The sequence below is a fragment of the Papio anubis genome, chromosome 18, assembly GCF_008728515.1.
Source record: "Papio anubis isolate 15944 chromosome 18, Panubis1.0, whole genome shotgun sequence".
In the NCBI taxonomy this organism is placed as follows: Eukaryota; Metazoa; Chordata; class Mammalia; order Primates; family Cercopithecidae; genus Papio; species Papio anubis.
The window spans coordinates 72,132,979-72,156,195 of NC_044993.1; the positions used below are offsets into that span (position 1 = coordinate 72,132,979).

Sequence of the window (23,217 nt, forward strand, 5' to 3'; positions counted from 1 at the left end):
TTTCAGTAGAGACGGGGTTTCTCCATGTGGGTCAGGCTAGTCTCGAACTCCCGACCTCAGGTGATCCACCCACCCCAGCCTCCCAAAGTGTTGGGATGACAGGCTTGAGCCACTGTGCCCGGCAGCTTTTTTCAAGTGGCAGAATTGGGGTTTCAAGCCCCTTTCTGTCGTTTCTAAAGTCCAAGCTCACTGGGCATGGATCACTTGAGCCCAGAAGGTTGAAGCCTCAGTGAGCTGTGATCGTACCACTCACTGTGTTACAGCTAGAGCAAGACCCTGTCTCAAATAAACAAATAAGTAAAGTTCAGGCTCGTTTATATAACATACTGCCTCTTTTCCAGTAGGGTTTAGATCTGGACCACCCTTCTGGATGGCAGTGGGAGGGAGGTCCTGAGTGTGCCTGGCCCCCAAGGGTAGGGAGGAGGCCCTGTACTGCAGCATCCATCCAAACACGCCCTGTGCTGGGCCCAGTGTAAAGAGGACACGTTCCGTTCCTGCCTTCCAGAGGCCCCTTCTCGGCAGGACTGGCGAGACTTCCCTGGGCTGCGAGATGGACGTCACCACGTGCTGCCTTTCGAGTTGTCTTTCATGTAGGGATTTGAACGCCAGTCCGTGAAGCCCGGCGAGGATTGACATGACACGCGCGGCCCAGAGGAGCACGGGGCTGGCTGCCTGGCCGAGCTGGCGGCGCGGACCTCCAAGCTGTCGGCTCGGGCTAGAGCGGCCGCTATGAGGACCACCGCTCTAGCCGGCACCTCGCTAAGGCGGAAGTCGCGACGCACACTTCCGCCGGGCGGGCCCGTTGCTGGGCGGGCCGGTGACGTTGGCCCGGAAGGGGCGGGCCCGCCGGGAGCCAGGCCGCGCGGCGCCGCGCCGGCCGAGAGAGGTCCGGAGCCCGGACCATGGCGGCTGCGGGGGTCGCCGAGGGGCGGCGCGCGGCCCTGGAGGCGGCTGCGGCGGCGGCTCCTGAGCGGGGCGGCGGGAGCTGCGTGCTATGCTGCGGAGACCTGGAGGCCACGGCGCTGGGCCGCTGCGACCACCCGGTGTGCTACCGCTGCTCCACCAAGATGCGGGTGCTGTGCGAACAGCGCTACTGCGCCGTGTGCCGCGAGGAGCTGCGCCAGGTGCGGGGCGCCGGGGGCGCGACCGGGGGGTGGCGGGGCTCCCGGCAGCGGGAAGGGGACTTTGCCTCACTGAGGTCCGGCCGTGGGCCCGGCGGCGCCGTCTTCCGAGAGAGGCCTGGTGGGGCCACCCAGGGTGGGGTCCCGGCCGTGCGGATGACGGCGGGGCGTTGGGACTGGGAGGCCGGAGGCTGCCGAGCGGGTTGGAGGAGTGGGCAAGCCCTGTGGGGACAACCTGGGGGCTTACCCCGTGTCCCGGGGGTTCCTGTCGGGCCTCGGGAAGGGGCCTGATCAGATGGAGAACTCGGTGACCTGCTCGTCTTCAGGAGTTGATTTCCCAGGGGCCTCCATTCGGATGGAGGAAACAAGGCAAGGGGGACCCTCCGGAGGCCACCCGTCCTGGAAGCAGGGCGTCAAACTCTGGGCGTTCTCAGCCCAGCTGTGTTTCAGGGCCCCCATTGGGTGACCCTGAGCAAACTCCTTCCGAGACTGACGTTTTCCTCTGTGGAGTGGAGGTGACACTAGCCTCGGAAGGACACCTGCCCACCAGAGGGGAAGGCCCCCTCCCGGTTCTTGGCGGGAAGGTAGAAAAGTGTTAGGAAGTTTTCCTCCTCCTCGCCGCCGCCCCCTTTGGCGCTCATCTCCACAGTGAATGGGAGACATTTTTGACTGTACAGACTTGGAAGTCCTGGAGGGGTCAGAGGGTACCATGCAGCGTTCCTCCACCCTCACTGCACTGCCAGCTGCTGACTGTGGGCACCTGGCTGGAGCCCCTTGGTTTGCTGAGCTTAGAGATTTGTTTGCTTCCAGCATTGTGAAATTCCCCCGATTTGTTCAGAGAAGACTTCATTCAGCTGGTGATATCTGTTAGGAATCTCACTTTCCTCTTCTCAGAAGTGATGCAGAACAGTATTGAAGGATAGGTTCTTTCTTTTTTTCCTTTTCTTTGTTTTTTATAAGTAGACATTTACATCAAAGGAGCTGAAGAGACGCTGAAATTTTCTGAGCAATTTGTGAGCATCTATCCTGTGCCCTTTTTGGAAAAAGATATTTGGAGATGCTGTCAGTCTGTCATGTGACAGAAGGAGGCTGACCCAGACCCCGGGGAGATCTGGGGTGCGGGAACAGTCACGGAGGACCTTGGCCCATGGCTTCCTCAGGGCGCTTCCTGGCTTTGCCAGAGCCTGCCTTGCCAGCCAGTCCTGCGTACTATGACCTCACTCTCCAACAGCCAGGCTTCCCGGCACACCTGTAGCTTCCCTCTGGAAAGAAGACGCTAAGGAGTTCTTGGCACGTGAGGTTCCGGCCCAGGCTGCAGGTCTGATGCAAGACATGAGTGAACATCTGCGTGTGCTTACTCCGGCAGCCTCTGCCTGCTCTCATTCCTTGTAGCCCCACACCCTCCAGGAACTCTGTGGCCAGGGGCTGTGGCCGTGAGCTGTCAGCCGGGGTGCGGCTTGGCACTGGGTGCCCCCAGCCAGCTGCTTCTGGGGCCTGCCCCGCCTTACTGGGCTGAAGGAGGGGTCGTGGGAAGTCTGGTGTTTGCTGCTCTCCCCTCCTTTGCATTCGTCCTGTTTCCTTCCCATCTTGAACTTGCTGCCTCACTCTAGCCTCCTTTTTCCCTTACTGAGTTCAGCACCATCCCCTGAGTATATTCTGTGTCCCATGTGTGCTCAGGAATTCCCTCTGCAGCCCTCAACTCCTGAACCCTGGCGTTGTCTTGGCCTCCCTTATGGGACTGAGGCTTTGCGAAAATTGGGAGGAAAGTGTCCAGGATGCCGTATGGAATCGGCTGGCTCCATGTGCTTGTTAGTTCCACACACCTGGACCCAGACCTTCCCTGCGGAGGCTACAGCTGCTGCTCAGGCGAGGAGCCAGATGGGCCCGACCCCTGGCAGGTGCTGGGGTGGAAGCCGAGCCAGGCTCCCCTCGGTGGGAGGCAGGGGCGCTGGTCTCAGCCTTGGCTGACAGAGGCCCTGGGGTGGTGGAGCCCCACGTTCTGGGCCTCTTTTCTGGCCGTGTCTTTCTCAAGGGCCGATTCCTGCTGTTTGCGTCTTGCTCGCCAGCTTGCTCTGGTCCCTGGTGTTACTGCGGGAGTCCTGATGAGGCTGTGGGCCCCCCAGGGCAGCCCACCCGCACCTCACAGGCAGGCAGTGGGAGGGGGCGCAGACGGCCAGCCCACAGTTACCCAAGGTCCCAGGTCAGGAGGGTGGCCTGCTGGCTCGGGTCATGCTTTCCTATTCCTACCGTTCCCCCATCCCGTTCTCCGTGACCCTGGCCCTGTCTGTAAGATGCTCCCTGCTGCTGTCCCCATCCGGGCTCCGTGGAGGTCTAGGCTCTCTAGATGGCACTGGGAGCCATCCACAGGGTCCCCCTCCGCACGTGTGGGCAGGCCCTCACCGCTGCCCTTTTGTGTGCCCATGGCATGCTGGGGAGTGTGGAGCTGCAAGGCCCCAGGCAGACACCTGTCCCTGTAGGGGGTCCTGGGGGCCTCCTGTTCCTAGGCAGGCCTCCCCTCCACCTCTCACTCTCCTTGGGGCCTGGCCTGGCCGTCTCCAGGGCTCATGTAGAGCGCCCTTTCCCCGATCATTTGCTGCATAGCCCATCCCCAAGCCTCTCCCCATGGGTTCTGTACTTCTGTCTTTAGACACGTGACCCTCTCCTGCCGGGGTGACCTAGATGTCTTGTCTCCCTCTGTAGCCCCAGCCATCTCCCCCCCGCCCCCCCCCTCCCACCCCAGCCCCCCACATCCCACCACAGCCATCTCCCAACGGCCCCCAAGTCCCACCCCAGGCATCTCCCCCAGGCCCCCAAGTCCCCTATCCACAGCCATCTTCCCCTGGCCTCCGTGTCCCCTACATCCCCTACTCCCAGCCTGGCCGTGCTGGAGTACCACCAGGCTAGTTGGCTCCTCGGTTAACTGTGCCTGACTCCAGCCTGTCCACTATGCTGTGGGGCGCAGCCTCATCCAGCCCCCTCCTCACCCTCAGGGAGGGTGATGCTGGCCGTGCCAGGCTGCGCTGCTGTCCCATTGCCCGCTCCTGAGGTCTGGGCGGCCAGGCCTGGTCTCCCTGCCTGTCTGAGGATGGGCAGCCTCAGGCCCCCACCAGCAGGTGGTATTTCCCTGCTCCGGCCCTGTGGCCCCAAACCTGCACGCCCTCCTGCTCTAGTAAACGTGGCCTTGGGCCCACCTTGCTCGCAGACATTGTTCTTTCGCAAGCCTCTTCCTCTTCATGAGCCCACCTAGTGCATCCTTTCTCTTGTCTTGTTGCTCCGCTCAGGTGCCCCGCCTGGGTTACCCCTGCCAGCTAGCTGTTCAGGAGGGACGAATACCCTGGGTCTTGCTGCCTCTGGTGCTCGGAGCACCTGCCCTAGCTGCTGGGCAGATGGACACCCGTCTAGACCCCACATGGGCCATGTGGCCCTCCTGTTCCAGCCCACCCTGGATCCTTCATCTGGGTGCTGTCAGTACACCCGGGACCCGTCCGGCCCTGCCTCTACCCAGCTCCCTGCAGCTCCTCCGCCCCGAGCTGCTCCCTGGCCTCAGAAAGGCTGCCTTGACCGAGTCCGCCCGCCCCACCAGTGCCATCCCACATAGGTTCCTCGGGACTTAGGATGTACTAGCATCGCATGGGGCGTGGGTGCCTCCAGGCGGCAAGGACAGAGGAGTCTATGTGCTCCTCAGCGGGGCCTGGCCCTGTGCCCGCACTTGGTGGCGCACGGGACGCCCGAGTGGAGGCCGGCTGCATGTTAGGGTGCCTCGGATGCCCCTGTGCCCGCAGCCTGAGGAGTCACCACCCAGGGTGGATGAGAGCGCGTGGCTGAAAGGAGGGGTGCCAAAGTGGGGAGGTGGGGCTGGGACGCCCCTGGCATGGGTTTCCTCGGAGGAAGGAAGTTGTTTCTTGGAGTCTGATGGGCTTGAATGCTTTTTGGCAGCCTCACGGGCTTCCCTCACAGGCTGCTCACCTGGCCGCCTCACAGGCAGACACTGGCTTCCTCGCCCGCCTGCCGCTGCTGTTTCGGGAGCTGTGGTGGGGGCGTGGTCCTGTGTGGTTCCGGGAATCCCGGTCCTCAGCTGCTTGAGGAAGCTCGCGCTCTTGGTCCCAGCAGCACTCTGAGTGGCTCCACAGAGTGTGCCCGTGAGGGTCGGGCTGGAAGTCAGGGCTGGGTGCCAGCGCCCTGAGGGCAACTGCTGTGGAAAGAGGTCACACAAGGCCCAGGGCCTTTCCCTGTGTTTGGGGTGTGCAGAGGGGCTGCTCAGGAGGAGGAGAGCCAGGGGACAGGTCAGGGTGGTGTGGCCCGCAGTGACTGGCAGCCTTTGTAATGGGGCTCTGGGTGGGGCCGCGACTCCCATCTGAAGTCATCGTGGGAGGCAGCTGTGATGAAGTGCCCATCTGAGCCCAGCGGGTGACGGGGATGCAGAGGTGGCCAAGTTCATCCTGCCCAGCCTTGCCTGATGTGACAAGGGGAGGAAAGGTGTGGGCTGCTGCTCGTGCAGCCTGCGCTGCCCACCCCTCCCTCGTGGAGCCAGCTCCTGTCAGTGGGGCGCAGTGCAGCGGCCTGTCCTGGCGGAAGTGGAGGCTGAGCTCTCCTGGTGATCCTGACCCTCCTGGGGAGCCAGGTTTAATCACCTGCTCTGGGGGACACAGACCACCCCAGGACCGCCCGAGTACGTGTGGGACTGGCTCTCCTGCCAAGCCTCAGGTTTCCCAGCTTCACGGCCGTTCCGGCCTGACATCCTCTTTGGCTAAGGCTAAACATAACATGACCTTGGCGTGAGTCTTGCCAAGGTGAGGATGTCCTTCTGCTGTGGATGTGCCCATGAGGCCTTGAGCTGCTCTGAGGGCTTGAGCCGAGGCAAGTGACCAGTGGCAGGCTTGGGACGGCGATGGAGCCAGAAGGGGGCTTGACCAACCCAAGGGGTGGGTGGCACCAATCTTCGAAGGCGTGGGGGCAGCAAGGGTTCTAGCCAGTAGAGCTTCGTGGAGAGCAGGGGTGCTGACCTGAGCGGGGATGCCAGGGTCGTCTGTGGAGGCACAGGGCAGAGGGCAGGTCCTTTGGCAGCCAGCTTTACAGGTGCCAGAGACCCCTGGGAAGGGGGCCACGCAGAGGCTCTGCAGCGCCTGCTGACTCTGCTTGGAGCTGAGGTGGCTGGCTTGAGCCTTGGGCCGTGGCGGCACCATGGAAACGTGGGGGTGGGGGCGCCGGACAGGGCCTTGTCACCTGATGTATCCCCGGCTGGCCACCATTGGTATTCCCTTAGCAGCTGCTTGGAACATGTTTCTTCTCTGTCCCAGAAAGCGCAGCAGCGAGAGCGACAGCTGCTCAGTTCCCAGCAGGGTGGAGTCGCTGGGTGAGGGCCCTGGTCGGTGGGGCGTCGCCGCTTGGGACTGGCCTGGCCGCCCCCTGGTGGAGAGGCCGGGCGTTGCGTCTCTGTCCTCTGTCCCCGGCCCTAGGCAAGCGGGTTGGAGTAAGGAGGGGAGGCCTAGGTCAGGGTGCCGGGGCCGCTGCCTACCGGGGCCTCCCAGGAGAACCATTTATGCCTCACTCCTACTCAGCGGGGCCGTGAGGGCTCCCTTGCCTCTGAGGCTCTGTTGCATTCCAGGTGGGGGTCCCATCCCAGTTCTGTTCACTATCCTTCTGGTTTTGGCTGTAGGTGGTCTTTGGGAAGAAGCTTCCTGCCTTTGCCACCATCCCCATCCACCAGCTGCAGCATGAGAAGAAATACGATATCTACTTTGCAGATGGAAAGGTGTACGCATTGTACAGGTAAGCAGAGCGCCTTCCTGGGTCCTGGCTTCCCTGTGACTGTGGCCCTTCACGTCCCACTCTCCTCACAACCGGAGGCACTTCGGGGGCCACATGGTGCACCAATGCTGGGGCCAGGTTCCTGGCTTCCCGTCCTGTGACTGGGGACGCTTACCAGGCCCTCCTGGGGGTAGAGCTGGTGGGTGCGCTGGGGAAAGGCATGCCCAGGTGGTGCAGCACCTGCCTCAGGGGCTCCTTGAGGGGCACGCGAGCTTGTGTGAGCCAGGCCTGTGGCCTGAAAATTCAGTAAAGGGCACAGCTGTCCCAGGGCTGGTCTCTCAGGGGAGGGGCAGCTCCTGGGCTCAGGGCTAGAGCCAGGCTTCTGACCCAGGCCGTGTGCAGGCTTCACCCAACCCGTGGCCTTGCATCTGGCCTGGGTCATGGGCCTGGGGCCTGGTGAGTGGCCCCACTCCCGGCGGTGACACTGAATGTTCTGGGGCCGTGGGCGGCTCTCCGTGTCTTCCTAGGCAGCTGCTGCAGCACGAGTGCCCGCGGTGCCCCGAGCTGCCGCCTTTCAGCCTCTTCGGGGACCTGGAGCAGCACATGCGGAGGCAGCACGAGCTCTTCTGCTGCCGGCTGTGCCTCCAGCACCTCCAGGTGTGCCCCCAGAGACCCCGGAGAGAGCCTAGGTGGTGGGTGGTGCTGGGGATGTGCGGTCACACGGCTGGGAGGGGCTTGTCCACTTGCTGCTTCTGGCCCTGGATGGCCCCGAGGGTCAGGCTGGGAGGGGCTTGTCCACTTGCTGCTTCTGGCCCTGGATGGCCCCGAGGGTCAGGCTGGGAGGCCTTGTCCACTGCCGCTTCTGGCCCTGGATGGCCCGGGAGGTCAGCTGAGGCCTGCCCACTGCTTCTGTCCCTGGACGGCCCCGAGGGTCAGGCTGTGCGTGGCACGGAGGCTTCTGGGGGCTGGCGGGGTCCTCTCCTGCCCCTTGCTGCTCCGCCGCTGGCCTGTGGGAAGAGGCAGGAGGCCTGGGGTCCCCCAGCCTGTGCCCAGCCCCCTGTGCCTTGCAGATCTTCACATACGAACGCAAGTGGTACTCGCGCAAGGACCTGGCCCGGCATCGCATGCAGGGGGACCCCGATGACACGTCGCACCGCGGGCACCCGCTCTGCAAGTTCTGCGACGAGCGCTACCTCGACAATGACGAGCTGCTTAAGCACCTGCGCCGCGACCACTACTTCTGCCACTTCTGCGACTCGGACGGGGCCCAGGACTACTACAGGTGGGCCGGGCGGCAGACAGACAGATGACCCTCCCTCCCCCAGGGCGTGGGGCTAGCCGGGCTGCAGCCCTCCTACCGACACCCCATCTTCTGCCAGCGACTATGCCTACCTGCGCGAGCACTTCCGGGAGAAGCACTTCCTGTGTGAGGAGGGCCGCTGCAGCACAGAGCAGTTCACCCACGCCTTCCGCACCGAGATCGACCTCAAGGCCCACAGGACGGCCTGCCACAGCCGCAGCCGTGCCGAGGCGCGCCAGAACCGCCAGATCGACCTACAGTTCAGCTACGCGCCACGGCACTCGCGCCGGAACGAGGGTGAGCAGGCGCCTGGCCTGGACGCCCCCGGGCGGGGCCCCATGATCGTGCCCTGCTCTGGAGCCTCAGACGAGCTGTGGGTGCAGGAGGTGGCTTCTGGCCGGGCTGCAGTGCCTGAGCACCCCTCGTGTGCCAGGAGCACTTGCTGCCTCAGGGTCTCGGATCTGCTGCCCTGGGCGCCCAGGGCCCTTCCCTGGACCAGGAGGCTTTTACTGAACATCTGCTGTGTGCAGATCCCACCTGGGGCTTGGGGACCCTCCTCTCTCTTCCCACTGCTCCTGTGGCTTGGCAACCAGGTCGTAGAGGCCCGTGGCTGGCGTGGATCCTGCAAGGCTCCTGTGCCATCCTGGGCTCATGTGCACTGTGGGTAGGAAGGCTTTTGTTGTCCAGGCCTGAGCATTGGCCGGGTGTGGCCTTGACAGCAGGCCTGTCCCTCCTATTGTCGTCCTGGGGTCCCGGGAAGTGACAGGCTGTCTGCTGGCCGCAGGGGTCGTCGGTGGCGAAGACTACGAGGAGGTGGACAGGTACAGCCGCCAGGGCCGAGTGGCCCGGGCCGGCACTCGCGGAGCCCAGCAGAGCCGCCGAGGAAGCTGGAGGTACAAAAGGTGGGGGGCCTTGCGTGCTGCTGACATTCTCCTGTGCTGACCGTGGCCAGTGGCCAAGCTGGGAGTAGGGGTGGGGTCAGGTATTGTGGCCAGAGTTTCTGGGGTTCTGAGTGGCAGCAGGGTCTGTTCAGTGTCCTTGGTGAGCAGAAGTTTCTTCCTCTTCTAGTTCTAGCCACAGCCACAGATCCCGGGGTTGGGGTGGGTGAAAGGGGCCTGTATCAATTGGGCGGCCACCGCAGCTATACGAGGAAACATTGGCCCGGCGGCCCTGCAAGGCAGAAACATCAGACCCCAGATAATTGCCCCACACACTGGGCCCAGGACTCTGCCTGCCTGAGGCATTGGTCTCGGGCTGTGCTCAGCCTGAAGGCGGGCCTCCTTGTCCCAGGGAGGAAGAGGACCGAGAAGTAGCAGCTGCTGTCCGGGCTTCCGTGGCTGCACAGCAGCAGGAGGAGGCACGCAGAAGTGAGGACCGGGAGGAAGGTGGCCGGCCCAAGAAGGAGGAGGCAGCAGTGCGGGGTCCTGAGGAGCCCCGTGGCCCCCGGCGCCCACCCCGGACTCAGGGTGAAGGCCCAGGTGAGTTGGCCCTACCTGGTGGCAGCTCCGCCCAGGCCAGGAGGCCAGTGGCCAGCTTTGTTTTTGTTTCTGTTTTGTTTGTTTTGAGACAAGAGTCTCCCTCTGTCGTCCAGGCTGGAGTGCAGTGGCATGAGCTCGGCTCACTGCAACCTCTGCCTCCCGGGTTCCAGCGATTCTCCTGCCTCAGCCTCCTGAGTAGCTGAGACTACAGGCCCGTGCCCCCACACCTGGCTAATTTTTCTATTTTTAGTAGAGATGGGGTTTCATCGTGTTGGCCAGGCTGGTCTCAAATTTCTGACCTCAGGTGATCCGCCTACCTCAGCCTCCCAAAGTGCTGGGATTACAGGCGTGAGCCACCATGCCCAGCCTAGTGGCCAGCTCTTGACGGGCATGGTGCCTGGGACGCTGCGGGCCTTCACCTGGGAGGTGAAGAGCACCCTTCACTCTGTCCCCACACCCTGACCTGACCTGGGGGCCTTGTGTTCCTCACAGGCCCTAAGGAAACTTCGACAAATGGTCCTGTAAGCCAAGAGGCCTTCCCGGTGACGGGTCCAGCCACCCCATGGTGTGTGAGGGTGAGGGTGTGGGTGCCCAGGGGTGAATGGTGCAGGTGGGCGGGTGCAGGCGGCCACAGGTGGGTGCCGGGAGGGCAGGTGTGGAGCCACGGGGCCTGATGGCTGTTGACCAGTTCTGCTTCCCTGCGCCCAGCACCCTCCCACCACCCAGCCCTAAGCTCAAGGACGAAGACTTCCCCAGCCTCTCTGCCTCCACTTCCTCCTGCTGCTCCACTGCAGCAATCCCGGGCCCTGTGGGGTTGGCGCTGCCGTACGCCATCCCTGCCAGGGGCAGGAGTGCCTTCCAGGAGGAGGATTTCCCTGCCCTGGTGTCCTCGGTGCCCAAGCCTGGCACCACCCCCACCAGCCTCGTCTCTGCCTGGAACAGCAGCAGCAGCAGCAAGAAGGTAGCACAGCCCCCACCCTCAGCGCAGGCTACCGGAAGCGGCCAGCCCACCAGAAAGGCTGGGAAGGGGAGCAGGGGCGGCAGGAAGGGCGGCCCGCCCCTCACACAGGAGGAGGAGGGTGGCAGTCCGGCCGCTCAGGAGCTTCTAAGCACACGCCCCACGGGCTCCATCTCCTCCCCATTGGGGCCAGTCTCCATCCAGCCCTCTAAAGTTGGCAAGAAGAAGAAAGTGGGCTCAGAGAAGCCTGGCACCACACTGCCACAGCCCCTGCCCGCTAGCTGTCCCCCTGGGCCTATGCAGGCCCCAGAAGCTCCAGCCAGCAGAGCTGAGGGACCAGTTGCTGTCGTCGTTAATGGACACACAGAGGGCCCGGCCCCAGCTCGGAGTGCCCCCAAGGAACCCCCAGGGCTCCCAAGGCCCCTGGGGTCCTTCCCCTGCCCCACGCCACAGGAGGACTTCCCAGCGCTTGGCGGCCCCTGTCCACCCCGGATGCCACCGCCCCCAGGTACGTGTGCAGGCTCAGGCCTGCTCCCTGAGTGTTGGGAGGGGCCGGGGTCAGGCTGGAGCCACAGGCACAGTCTACAGCTGCGTGGTGCGGACCCCTGTGCGCTGCTGTTGGCCACCCACATGACCTCCAGCCTCCCCTTAACTGCCTTGTGTCCCTTGTCTCTCTTGAGACCGGCCCTCATGGTGCCTCCCGGGGCTGAGGGTGCATGAGCTTATGTAGGCTGGGCCTGCCACACCGGAAGCATGGTGTGGGTGCTGGCCCTGCGCCTGCTCTGCGGGGAAGGGGTCGCTGTGGACAGAAGCTGGCCCTGGAGGCCAGGCAGCCCGCGGTCAGCGAGGGTCCCTTCTGGGTCTTGTCCTGCCACCCCTCAGGCTTCAGCGCTGTGGTGCTCCTGAAGGGCACACCTCCCCCACCCCCGCCGGGCCTGGTGCCCCCCGTCAGCAAGCCGCCCCCAGGCTTCTCTGGCCTTCTGCCTAGCCCCCACCCGGCCTGCGTTCCCAGCCCCACCACCACCACCACCACAAAACCGTAAGTGTGGGTGGGCTGCCTGGCGTCCACCGGGGGCTGGAGGAAGGGTACCTTTCCCTTGGGCCATTCTAAAGGCTGAAGCCTCCACCTTCTCTTAACCTTCTGACTCCTAGACCCAGGCCGCCGCCTGCTCTGCAGGCCTACCTAGTCCCCGAGAACTTCCGGGAGAGGAACCTGCAGCTCATCCAGTCCATCAGGGACTTCCTGCAGAGCGACGAGGCCCGCTTCAGCGAGTTCAAGAGCCACTCAGGGGAGTTCAGACAGGTCAGGCGGGCCCGGGGTGGGGTGGCCAACCCGTCTTCATCCAGGGCCCAGGCCAGAGGGAATGACTGAGTCTGACTCTCCGGCGGCAGGGCCTGATCTCCGCAGCCCAGTATTACAAGAGTTGCCGGGACCTGCTGGGGGAGAATTTCCAGAAGGTCTTTAATGAGCTGCTGGTCCTACTGCCCGACACAGCCAAGCAGCAGGAGCTCCTGTCTGCACACACGGACTTCTGCAACCGCGAGAAGCCTCTCGGCACCAAGTCCAAGAAGAACAAGAAGAGCGCGTGGCAGGCCACCACCCAGCAGGCGGGCCTGGACTGCCGTGTGTGCCCCACCTGCCAGCAGGTGCTCGCACACGGCGACGCCAGCAGCCACCAGGCGCTGCATGCTGCCCGGGACGACGACTTCCCCTCCCTGCAAGCCATCGCCAGGATCATCACGTAGCTCCCGCCAGCATGGCCAGAGCCATCGCACCATGAGCGCCCTTCCTCCTTCCTTCCTCTCCGGGCTGCCGGGCAGCCAGGTAAGGCCCACTGAGGCCACCTGGCCTCTTGGTTGGCCAAGCCCACCAGGAAGTCACCAGGATGGTCCACCCGACCTGTTGGCACACTCAGGTGGGAGTCCACCCCTGCCTCAGTGGTGGGCCAGTCTCGGTTTGCATTCTTGTGCTTTTGGGAGGCGCCAGGGGAGGGAAGGGCTGGGATGCTGGGACCTGTTGTTGCTGGCAAAGCCAGAGGTCACAGTGGCCTGATTTGGGCCCTCCCGAAGCTGAGGGCTGCCGCCCCTGCGGCCTCAGAGCTGAAAGCTGCGGCTCCACAGGTGCCAGAGTCAGATGTCACAGGCGTGTGTTGTGTAAACAGTTGGCTGTTTCGTGCTTCAAGAATATTCAGGATTAAAAGCAGACAAGAAATTGTGCTACTTGAAGTTGAATCTTTTTATGAGACAAGCTAAAGCTGAATCTGGGATCTTAAATTGCCTCTGACCTTTTATAAGACAGTTTATCTTCAAATAAATTTATTTTGCAATACCACACATAGCTGGTGTTCTGAGCTTGTCTGTCTGCTGAGTACACCCTGAACCCAAATTTAAAAACAGGGTGGAGGGGACATCTGAAATACTGCAGCAAAATCATGTGAGCATTATTATCTGGATCTAGGGTTTTTGGAGGGAGACCAGACATACACGGTAACCACTCCTTTCTGCTTCCAGCACATACAGGTAGGAAAAAAGCTCTAAACAGCCACATTCAAGTAAGCCCAAGAATCTATCCTTAGATCAGAGAAAGTGGGGATATTTCTCTAAGCAGAAAGGGGCTACCATGTGATGAAGGGCCAGTGAGTGGCCTCCAGAGGGGCTGGGTGGGAGCCATGCGGCAGCATTGGCACTGCCCCCCGTGAAGCTGAGGACTTGGACGGGGCTCCAGTGTGTCTTCTGAGTGATGGCCATGCTGGAGCCGGCGAGGACATGAGAGGCTGGTGGAGGCCACCTGCATTCCCCCTGCACCAGAGGTGCCTCACAACTGATGCCCACTTTGCAGGGGATCACAGGTTCCTAAGCAAGACCAGTCCCACAGGAAAATAGAGCAGTCTGGGAAATGGGCCGTTTCCTTAAGGTTATTGGAAAGAACTTCTCTTTCTGGGTCTGGCTCTCAGGCTGGAGTGCAGTGGTGTTATCTCAGCTCACTGCAGTCTTGACCTCCTGAGACTCAGGTGATCCTCCCACCTCAGCCTCCTGAGGAGCTGGAACTACAGGTGTGCACCACCATGCCCAGCTAATATTTTTTGTAGAGAAGGGGTCTTGCTATGTGGCCGAGGCTGGCCTTGACCTCCTGGGCTCAAGCAATCCTCCTGCCTCGGCCTCCCAAAGTGCTAGGTTACAGGAATGAGCCACTGTGTTTGGCAAAAAATGACTTTTTTTTTTTTTGAGATGGAGTTTCGCCCTTGTTGCCCAGGCTGGAGTGGAATGGCGCGATCTTGGCTCACCACAACCTCCGCCTCCTAGGTTCAAGAGATTCTCCTGTTTTAGCCTCCTGAGTAGCTGGGATTACAGGCATGCACCACCACGCCTGGCTAATTTTTTGTACTTTTAGTAGAATTTTTTGTACTTTTAGTAGAGACGGGGTTTCTCCATGTTGGTCAGACTGGTCTTGACCTCCTGACCTCAGGTGATCTGCCTGCCTCAGCCTCCCAGAGTGTTGGGATTACAGGCATGAGCCACCGCCCCTGGGTAGAAAATGACTTCTTAAAGAAGGAGCAAGAACTAGAGGAATATGAGGCAACATTTAAGTGGCAGTTGCTGTGACAAGCACTGCTGCAAGCTCCACACGCCTTACCACAGTAATCGTCACCCTCCCACACCATAGGAACCACAATGACCCTTTTACAGGAGAACCTGAGGCATAGACAGGTTGAGAGACTTACCCAGGATGACTGAGCTAGAAAGTGGCAAAGCCAGCATCTTGGCTCCAAAGATGGTTCTTAGCTGTGCTTCACTCAACCAGGAGGTTATGGAAAATAACCAATTAGAAATCCTAGGAATGAGGTTGGGTGTAGTCGCTCATGCCCATAGTCCTAGCACTCTGGGAGGCTGAGGCAGGTGGATAACCTGAGGTCAAGAGTTCGAGATCAGCCTGGCCAACATGGTGAAACCCCATCTCTACTAAAAACACAAAAAAATTAGCCGGGTGTGGTCATGCATGCCTATAATCCCAGCTACTCGGGAGGCTGAGACATAAGAATCACTTGAGCCTGGGAGGTGCAGGTTGCAGTGAGCTGAGATCTCACCACGGTACTCCAGTCTGGGTGACAGTGAGATTCCGTCTCAAAAATCCTAGGAATGAAAAGTAATTGAGATAAAGACCCCAATAGATGGGTTAAAAAGTAAACACCACCAAGCTGGGTGATGTAACTGCAAAAGGTACCGGTGAGAAGCAGGGAAGGGTGTGACCACTTGAAGGCCATGGAACGGGACCCAGTGCTGGAGGCTCCACAGCAAATCTTGCAGGAGTCCCAGGAGTAGAAGGTGACGAGAAGAGGACATGTGAGAAATTGTGGCTGCTCCCCCCAAACATCAAGAGAGAAAACAAACCATCAAGGACCAAGCAGGATCAACGATAACAAATTCTTACCTAGACAAGGATTTACAGTAACGAACCCTACAAATGATTGCCAACAAGATAACTTATCAACAATGCAAATGGTACCGTTAGCATCACTCTCATCAGCGTCTTAGAATGCCAGGACGTAAGAGTGAAGTCATCAGGGTGGGATGCAGTGGCTTATGCCTGAAATCCCAGCATTTTAGGAGACCAAAGTGAGAGGATCACTTGAGCTCAGGAGTTCAAGACCAGCCTAAGCAATATAAGGAGACTCCATCTCTACAAAAAACTTTAAAATTAGCTGGGCACGGTGGCGCATGCCTGTGGTCCCAGCTTCTCAGGAGGCTGAGCGGGGAAGATCACATGAGCCTGGGAAGTGGATGTTGCAGTCAGCCAGAGGTTGAAGTGAGCCAAGATTTTGCCACTGCACTCTAGCCTAGGCATCTTTTTTTTTTATTTTCTCAAAAAACAAAACAAACAGGTTCACTCTGGGCCGGGTGTGGTGGCTCATGCCTGTAATCCCAGCACTTTGGGAGGCTGAGGTGGGTGGATCACCTGAGGTCAGGAGTTTGAGACCAGCCTGACCATCATGGAGAAAACCCATCTCTACTAAAAATACAAAATTACCCGGGCATGGTGGTGCATGCCTGTAATCCCAGCTACTCCGGAGGCTGAGGCAGGAGAATCATTTGAACCCGGGAGGCAGAGGTTGTGGTGAGCCAAGATCACGCCATTGCACCCCAGCCTGGGCAATAAGAGCGAAACTCCATCTAAAACAAACAAACAAACAAAAACACAACAGGCCAGGTGCGGTGGCTCATGCCTATAATCCCAGCACTTTGAAAGACACCAAGGCGGGTGGATCACTTGAGGTCAGGAGTTTGAGACCAGCCTGACCACCATGGCAAAACCCTGCCTCTACTAAAAATACAAAAATTAGCCGGGCATGGTGGTGGGTGCCTGTAGTCCCAGCTACTCTGGAGGCTGAGGCAGGAGAACTGCTTGAACCCGGGAGGCAGAGGTTGCAGTGAGCTGAGATGGCGCCACTGCACTGTCCAGCTTGGGTGACAGCGAGACTCCATCTCAAAAACAAAAACAACAAAAAACAAACAAGGGGTCTCCTTAGCATTTCAGAGAACCAGACTAGTGTGATATGTGGTGGTGGGGATCTATGGACCTGGAGCCTCCAGAGTCTGGGGGTCAGCCTGGCCTCTACCTCCCTGTCCCCTCCTGTGGGGCCCTGGTGCCTCTCAGATCCCAATCCCTGGCACCAGGAAGGGAAGGGTTAGAAATGATTCCAAGAGCTTCCAGGTCACAGTCAGCTCAGTTACAGTCTTTATTGTAACGAAGTTGCAGTCGGAACATGGGACACTGAAAATACAGAATCTCTGGTCTTTCAAGAGAGGGAGAGAGAGTGTGATATATACAAAAATTGTAAACATGTTCACTTAAATATCCACACAGAATTGGTCTAGGCTACAATGTAACAAGGTTGTCACTCAACTGCAACTCCAGAGGGAGGTGTCTATCTGACGAAATGTGGCAACCACCTTTGGTGTTGACTTAATGTGAAAAGCCAGCTTTAAGCAATGCATGAGTAGTCAGCTACGCAGAGGGACTCCAACCTGGGAATGGGCCAGGAAGCAGGGTGCAGGTGGAGAGGCAGGGACTGGTCCAGGAAGCCAAGGTAAAGGGAACTGCACAGGGGCCATCTCGTGGGACACGGTGGCCAGCTGGAGCCTCTGGGCCTGTCTCCTGCTGAGGGGCTTGTCTTGCCTGGCACCCAAGCATCCTTCTCCTCCCCTGGCAAGGTCTTACTGAAGGGCTGGGACAGGGCTGGTGTCTTGGCCCACAGCTACCTTGTGCCTTCCTGGCCAGAAGCACCCACACCTGGGCAGGGGCCGGGGCCACAGACAGAGGAGCAGCTTGTGGGGTACTAGGAGGTGAAACCTGAAGACTGGACCACGATCACAACACTGACAGGGCCAGGCTGTTCTAGGAGCCTGTGAGAGAAAGTGGAGAGTGGCTCCAGACGGAACGCACCACCATGACAGAAACGGGACAGTCACTACCCACAGGAATACGGGATGAGAACAGTGGCCAGGATCCCCAGTCTCGGGGCAGGGGTGGTGTCTTTCCCCTGCCCCCTCTTTGTCCTGGGCAGCTCCTGCAGCTGATCGGAGAGGGCAGCTGAACCCCCGACCCCAGAGTGAGCAGGTGAGCTGCAGGGTGGCTGGCCCAAGAGGGAATGCCTTCCCCAAGCCAGTCCATTCTGGGCTAGGGACACACATCCTGGGCAGTGCTATCCCTTTCTCAGGACCTTAGTCCTGGGGCCAGGTGCTGAGGGACTGGGGAAACTTGGCAGGGGGCAGCCCGGGCACGCGAGAGTTCACCCCCTCTTGGCCCCGGATGGCCCAAGGCGGCCACCCACTCTGTCCCTGGCGCTGAGCTGGAAGAACCCAAGGGAGGTCCCGGAGATCCTGGGGCCTGCGTTGGTGGGGTGGCCTTGGAGCCCTGGTCTGTGCCTGCCAGCCGCTAGTAGGCGGGCACTTGGTACCCTTTGGGGCTGGTGTCCAGGGTCTCGGTGAAGGGCGGGCTCTGGTAGGTCTCGGTGCCCTCTACGCCGCTGCCCACCGGATAGCCGGGGTAGGCCTGGCTCGCCCCAGCGCTCAGTTGTTCGGTGGCGAAGAGTGACATGTCGGTGCCCAGGCGGAACCGCTGCAGGGCCTTCACGGTGAGCGCCACCTGCGCGCGGGCGGGGCCAGCGGGGTCAGCCGGGATCAGCCGAGCGCCGGCCCTTTCGCCCCGCCCTCCCGGGCCCCGCACTCACCCAGCTGAGGATGGAGAAGAAGCTGAAGGCGATGGCGGCCCGCGCCGCGTCCCCCGCCTGCGTCGTGGCCGGCCCTGGCGCCGTGCGCTGCCACTGATTGGTGAGGAAGCAGAAGCCCACGAACCACAGGAAGGACCAGAGTCCTACGGGCAGTGTGGCGGGTTAGGGCGACGTTCCACGCGGGGGCCCACGGCGGCCTCGCCCGGAAGAGGAAGGGTCGGTGGGCCCGAGGCTTGGGGCACCTCACCTGGGCTCGCCGCGTGGCGCGAGGCCCCGCCTCCCTCTACGCTGACCACGCCCACCCGGGAGTTCCAGCAGCGTTCCTCGCCCAGGCTCCGCCCAGACCCCGGCCCCGCCCACCTAGAAAGTTCCGCGGCGCTGCCCGTCCAGGCTCCGCCCGCCCCGCCCACCCCAGAGGCCTGTTGACACTCCCTGCCTCAGTCCCCGCCCCTCGTCACGGCCCCGCCCACCTAGGAACTCTAGCGGTGTTCCCCGCCCGGGCCCCGCCCCCCCCCCGCCCCCCCGGGAGGTGCGTCGACGCTCGCCGCCTCAGGCCCCGCCCCATCCCGCGGCTCCTCGTCCCGGCCCCGCCCACCTGAGAAGCCCAGGTCCAGCAACACAGCGCGCCGGCGGTCGCGGACGCTGCTGATCTGCTGGAAGTGCACATCGAGCAACAGGAAGGCGGCGCAGGCGAGGAACGCTCCGAGGCCCAGCGCGACGCCGAAACGGCAGGCGCCCGCATTCCCGTTGAACACGCAGCGCAGCTCGGGGCCGCTGTCGGTGTTCACGTAGCCCTCGTTGACGATGGGCCCGAAGACGGCGATGGAGAACACCTGCGTGCGGCGCGGCGCTCAGGGCCCTGCAGCGACCCGACCTCTGCGAGCCCACTGCGAGCGCCCACGCCCCCGGGCCTGTCCCTGCGTTCCCAGGCCCGTATCTGGGTGGGGGGCAGTGTCATCTCTTCCTTTCCCAAACCCTCGCGTATTTAGTAATTATTGACAACACGGGCCGTTTAGTGAGCATCTACTATGCCCAGGCATTGTGTTAAACAGCCACTTTACATGCGTTCCCTCACCAAATCCTGGGAAAGTCCCCGTGGGATCGCCATTGTTCTTATCCTCTTTATAAAAGGGGACACTGGGGCTCCAGCAGGTGAAGTGACTTGTCGGGATCACATGGCTGACAAAAGCTGGGGCTGATGCAAGCCAGGCACTCTGCACCGCGTGGGCCCGTGGCGTCCCCTCAGGGCCCACTCAAGACTGTGGGAACAGGAACCTTCACCTGGGCCCGCGATTCCCAGGCTGCAGCCGGCAGGGCGAAGGGGAGGTGAGAGTGGAGAGGGCAGAGCAGGGCGGGAGGGAAGGTGTGGGGGCAGCGGGGCTGTTGCGCCCTGCGCGATTGGGAACTGTCTGGCCTGTTTCTAGCATGCAAATAGGGTGACGGGCACAGCTCATGGAGTGCTGGGACAGAGACGTCCACCCAGCTTCCTGCACGCGGTGAGTACCGGAGGGATGACGGCCCCCACGTGACTGATTATTAATATCACCTGTAAGTGTTTGGGCTGAAAAGATGACACCGTTGACCTCTAGGGTTCCGTCAGATCTCAATGCCTCCTGCCCACCAGTTCGGGGGAGACAGGCATGAGGGGGACCGCGGTCATTTTAACCAGGGCTGCATGGGGCAGCCCTGTGTTTCCAAGAAAAGATCTCCAGCCTCAACCTCATCCCTTCGCTCCTTTCCCGCTCCAGCTCCGAGAGACCAAGCCGAGGGGGAAGCCGGGACATGCACTTGTCCCCCCAAGAGTGGGCCACAAGTCGGTACATGCGCTCGGACCACAACGCAGCGTCCTGCCTCCCGGTCTGGTCAGAGCCACTCCGCAGGGGAGGCCAAAGCCCCCTGCCCCACCATGGGCACCGCCCTCCTCCAAGACAGGCGCCGAGGTGCGGCTGGCCCAGAGGTTGCCACCTGGACAAAACCCAGAGCTCGGCACCCAACTGCCACTTCCCTTGCCGGAGGGAAGGAGCAGCAGGGCCCTCCCAGGGACGCCCCAGTGGGCAAGGCTGCCCCCAAACCTGCCTCCCACACCACCTCCAGGAAGCCTTCCCAGCCCAGAGCCTCTCCTCCCTCAACTCACAGCTGGATCTGGGGGCCAGAGGCCAGGCTCCCTGCCAAGGAGCCCCGAGGGTGTGTGTGCGGGGGAAGGGGAGGCGCTGCCCGGTCTCTCTCGATTCCCGTAGCCCCCTCCCTCTGCCCCTAGGCGAATCCCCTCCCCACCCGATGCCTGCTTCCAGGTCACGAGAACAGGAAAAACGGAGTAAGGGCTGCGGAAAGGGACTGGAATTAGACCCGGGGAGGAGGTAGGGGTAGGGGCGACCGGCGGTGACCTCTCAAGGTCTCGCCGGCGCCGCCGGCCCCTCCCCCGCCCGCAGGTGGGCGCGCCCTGCCCGGTGACGTCACCCCAACCTGAGGCCGGCGGGGGAGGGGCCGGCGAGGATGAGAGTGAGTGGGTTGCGGGGCGAGAAGCAGGGGGCAGGGGGAAGGTGGCAGGGGGTGGGTAGGGGCCTGAAGGTCGTGAGGCAGGGGCGGGAGCGGGAGCCCGGGCAGGGACCACTCACCCAGGACGCCACCCGGAGCAGGGTCTGGGGCCGCCGTGCAAAGCTCACGGGGTCCAGGGCAGCCCCCGCGCGGCCCGCGCCGAAGGAGGCGCCCTCCATGGCCGGCCCGGGCGGGACGCCGTCCCCCGGCGCCTTCTGTCCGCCTGTCCGTCCGGCCGGCCCCGCCCGAGGCCGCTGCCGCTGCCGCTGCCGCTGATGCTGATGCTGATGCTGATGCTACCGACGCTGCAGCCGCCGCCGCCTCCCGGGAGCGCGCGCCGGCCGCGGCGGGGACGCGCGGGATGAGGCGGGGCCGAGCCCGCGCCCCCCACTGGGTCCACGCGCGCGGGGCCGGGTCCCTCCTCTCCCTCCGCTGCGCCCGCTTCCCATCCCCCACCCTCACCTGCCTGCCCCGGTCCCGAGATCGAGGCCATCCTCAGGAACCCGCCAGCCAGGTCCCCATGGGGCTGGGTGGGGCGCGGGCGCGGGGCGCAGGCTTTGCTGTAGCCAGGAGGACAGACAGGAGGAGTCCGCTCCTCTGCGAAGGGCCCTTGGGTGAGAGAGTAAAGGGGTAGGAGACCCACGGGCTGCAGCATCTTCCCCCAACCCACGGGAGAGGGGACTGGCTCCCTGGCCCTGGTCCTAGGAAGACCAGATGGATAACTGGGGTCTTTCCCATGGGCCCCCACTGTGCTCTAGCTGCTTGTTCAGCAGGTTTTAGCCTCTGGCGGGGAGGGTCTGGTGGGAAGATAGGCGTTGGCCCCAGGAGCACCTGTTGAGGGAGGGGGCAGAGGCACCGTGGCGAGTGTTGGTTTCCGTGTCTCTGCTCCTTGCCCATGGCCAGGGGCTGGCACTTCCAATGCCCTCCCTACTCCTGGGTCTCCCCAGCGCACTTGAAGCCCCTAGTCTGGACTCGAGGGCAGGGAGAGGCATCAGAGACCAGGAGTCGGGTGGGGGTGGTGCCTGGCTGCCCTGCTTCCCGCTGGGTCCCCTCCACAGACCCCAGCCCTGGGTGCAGCAAGGTCCCTCTCCTCACGTTCCTACCAGGCTGGAAGTTCAGATGACTCCTAGGTTTCTGTCTAGAGCACTGAGATATCTGCACTGACTGAGCATTTACAGCGCCAAGTGCTTTACCTGTATAGTGGCAGAGACTGTTGCCACTATTCCTCAGATAATAAGCAACCCAGGTCCCTGCTACACCAACCCGGGGCACAGATGGTGCTGCCTGGCCCAGCCCCCCGAACTCATTGATTCTGGTCTGGAGCTCTTTCTTCAGTCTTGCTGGGCACATGTGGGCAGAGCAGGTGTTGCCAGAGGCGCTATTCACTGTGTTCCAAGTCCATCACACTGTGCGTTCGACCCCAACCCCTTTCACCCGTCCCCCAGACTGCCCCTCTGTGTCATCCATTCCCCTCCTTTACTTCATCGCTGACATCAGCACCCAGACATGCTGCACTTTCTCCTAAAAAGCCAAACAGTGTTGACCCCGCCTCCCCTCCAGCTGCCTCACGTTACTGCTTCCTTTAGCAGCAAACTCGAGTTTTCCATCCTCTGCCTGCAACACCCTCCTCTCCCTCCCTCTGAGACCTGGCAGAATCGGCTCCCACCGGCACCTAAACTCAAGGTTGCCACTGACCTGTGGGCGGCAAGCCACCCAGGTGCCCAGGCAAGAGACCGAGGGTGTGAGCTGTTCCAGTATAATCAAATACATAAGACGTTTACTAGATCTAGATCATAGATATGATTATATGTATCATTAATCATTAGTTTGCAGCAATTACTCTTTATTCTAATATTATAATAATCCTCGCTCTACAATCATACCCTAGGAAAAGCCAGGCCATAGAATAGGAGCTGAAGGGACATGGTGAGAAGTGACCAGAAGACAGGAGTGTGAGCCTTCTGTTATGCCCAGGCAGGGCCACCAGAGGGCTCCTTGGTCTAGCGGTAACGCCAGCGTCTGGGAAGACGCCCGTTATCAAATGGACCTAACTGACCATGGTCTAGCGGTAGCGTCCGTATCAAGGAAAAGCACCCGCTACTTAGCAGACTGGGAAAGGGAGTCTCCCCTTCCCTGGGGGAGTTCAGAGAAGCCTCTAATCCTCCACCTGTTGTGAAGGGCCTGACTGATGTCAGGCCCGCCCGCAGTTATCTGGAGGCCTAACCGTCTCCCTGTGATGCTGTGCTTCAGTGGTCACGCTCCTGGTCCGCTTTTATGTTCCATCCTGTACACCTGGCTCTGCCTTTTAGCTAACAGTAGTAAATTAGTGAAAGTACTAAAAGTCTCGGATATGTGGAAATAATGGCATAAGCTGTCTCTTCTCTCTCCCTCCGCTTGCCTCGGCTGCCAGGCAGGGAAGGGCCCCCTGTCCAGTGGACACATGACCCATGTGACCTTACCTATCATTGGAGATGGCTCACACTCCTTGCCCTGCCCCTTTGTCTTTTTTTTTTTTTTTTTTTTTTTTAACCGGTGTCTCGCTCCCAGGCTCGAGTGCAGTGGCCGGATCTCAGCTCACTGCAAGCTCCGCCTCCCGGGTTTGCGCCATTCTCCTGCCTCAGCCTCCTGAGTAGCTGGGACTACAGGCGCCCGCCACCTCACCCGGCTATTTTTTTGTATTTTTTAGTAGAGACGGGGTTTCACCGTGTTAGCCAGGATGGTCTCGATCTCCTGACCTCATGATCCGCCCGTCTCGGCCTCCCAAAGTGCTGGGATTACAGGCTTGAGCCACCGCGCCCAGCCGCCCCTTTGTCTTGTATCCAATAAATATCAGCGCAGCCTGGCATTC

At 61.4% G+C, this 23,217-nt stretch overlaps 2 protein-coding genes across 6 annotated transcripts; one reads left to right on the top strand and one right to left on the bottom strand.

The window, feature by feature from the left end:
• Window positions 1-831: 831 nt before the first annotated feature.
• ZNF598 (zinc finger protein 598) lies at window positions 832-12,939 on the top strand. Of its 3 annotated transcripts, none has more exons than XM_003916360.4 (12): window positions 832-1,124; window positions 6,778-6,890; window positions 7,397-7,526; window positions 7,940-8,151; window positions 8,249-8,466; window positions 8,954-9,062; window positions 9,460-9,647; window positions 10,140-10,212; window positions 10,356-11,113; window positions 11,488-11,644; window positions 11,758-11,908; window positions 11,998-12,939. In XM_003916360.4, the coding sequence occupies exons 1-12, from the start codon at window positions 903-905 to the stop codon at window positions 12,349-12,351; spliced, it is 2,685 nt and encodes an 894-aa protein (XP_003916409.1). In that variant the 5' UTR covers window positions 832-902; the 3' UTR covers window positions 12,352-12,939. The 3 variants fall into 3 exon arrangements, with proteins under 3 accessions (XP_003916409.1, XP_009193961.1, XP_021787342.1); XM_009195697.3 differs by having other exon boundaries at window positions 833-1,124; window positions 8,954-9,071; XM_021931650.1 differs by lacking the exon at window positions 832-1,124 and having other exon boundaries at window positions 6,780-6,890; window positions 7,401-7,526; window positions 8,954-9,071.
• A 3,377-nt stretch (window positions 12,940-16,316) lies between these two features.
• Window positions 16,317-20,713, bottom strand: SYNGR3 (synaptogyrin 3). 3 transcript variants are annotated; one of them, XM_017953083.2, is made up of 5 exons: window positions 20,450-20,527; window positions 18,910-19,093; window positions 18,430-18,667; window positions 17,835-17,977; window positions 16,317-17,749 (listed from the first exon to the last, which is right to left on the bottom strand). In XM_017953083.2, the coding sequence occupies exons 2-5, from the start codon at window positions 18,940-18,942 to the stop codon at window positions 17,540-17,542; spliced, it is 624 nt and encodes a 207-aa protein (XP_017808572.1). In that variant the 5' UTR covers window positions 18,943-19,093; window positions 20,450-20,527; the 3' UTR covers window positions 16,317-17,539. The 3 variants fall into 3 exon arrangements, with proteins under 3 accessions (XP_017808572.1, XP_003916405.1, XP_017808571.1); XM_003916356.3 differs by lacking the exon at window positions 18,910-19,093 and having other exon boundaries at window positions 20,450-20,713; XM_017953082.2 differs by lacking the exon at window positions 20,450-20,527 and having other exon boundaries at window positions 18,910-20,266.
• Between the last annotated feature and the right edge of the window lie 2,504 nt (window positions 20,714-23,217).

Excerpts from the sequence above, each read along its gene's own strand:
- ZNF598 (XM_009195697.3), top strand. The coding sequence starts at position 903 with ATGGCGGCTGCGGGGGTCGCCGAGGGGCGGCGCGCGGCCCTGGAGGCG. Across the intron at positions 10,213-10,355 it reads ACGGGTCCAGCCACCCCATG|CACCCTCCCACCACCCAGCC; the intron begins GTGTGTGAGGGT and ends CCCTGCGCCCAG. Across the intron at positions 11,114-11,487 it reads CCGGATGCCACCGCCCCCAG|GCTTCAGCGCTGTGGTGCTC; the intron begins GTACGTGTGCAG and ends GCCACCCCTCAG.
- SYNGR3 (XM_003916356.3), bottom strand. The coding sequence starts at position 20,548 with ATGGAGGGCGCCTCCTTCGGCGCGGGCCGCGCGGGGGCTGCCCTGGAC. Across the intron at positions 17,978-18,429 it reads GCTGGACCTGGGCTTCTCAG|GACTCTGGTCCTTCCTGTGG; the intron begins GTGGGCGGGGCC and ends CACTGCCCGTAG. Across the intron at positions 17,750-17,834 it reads TCTTCTCCATCCTCAGCTGG|GTGGCGCTCACCGTGAAGGC; the intron begins GTGAGTGCGGGG and ends GCCCGCGCGCAG.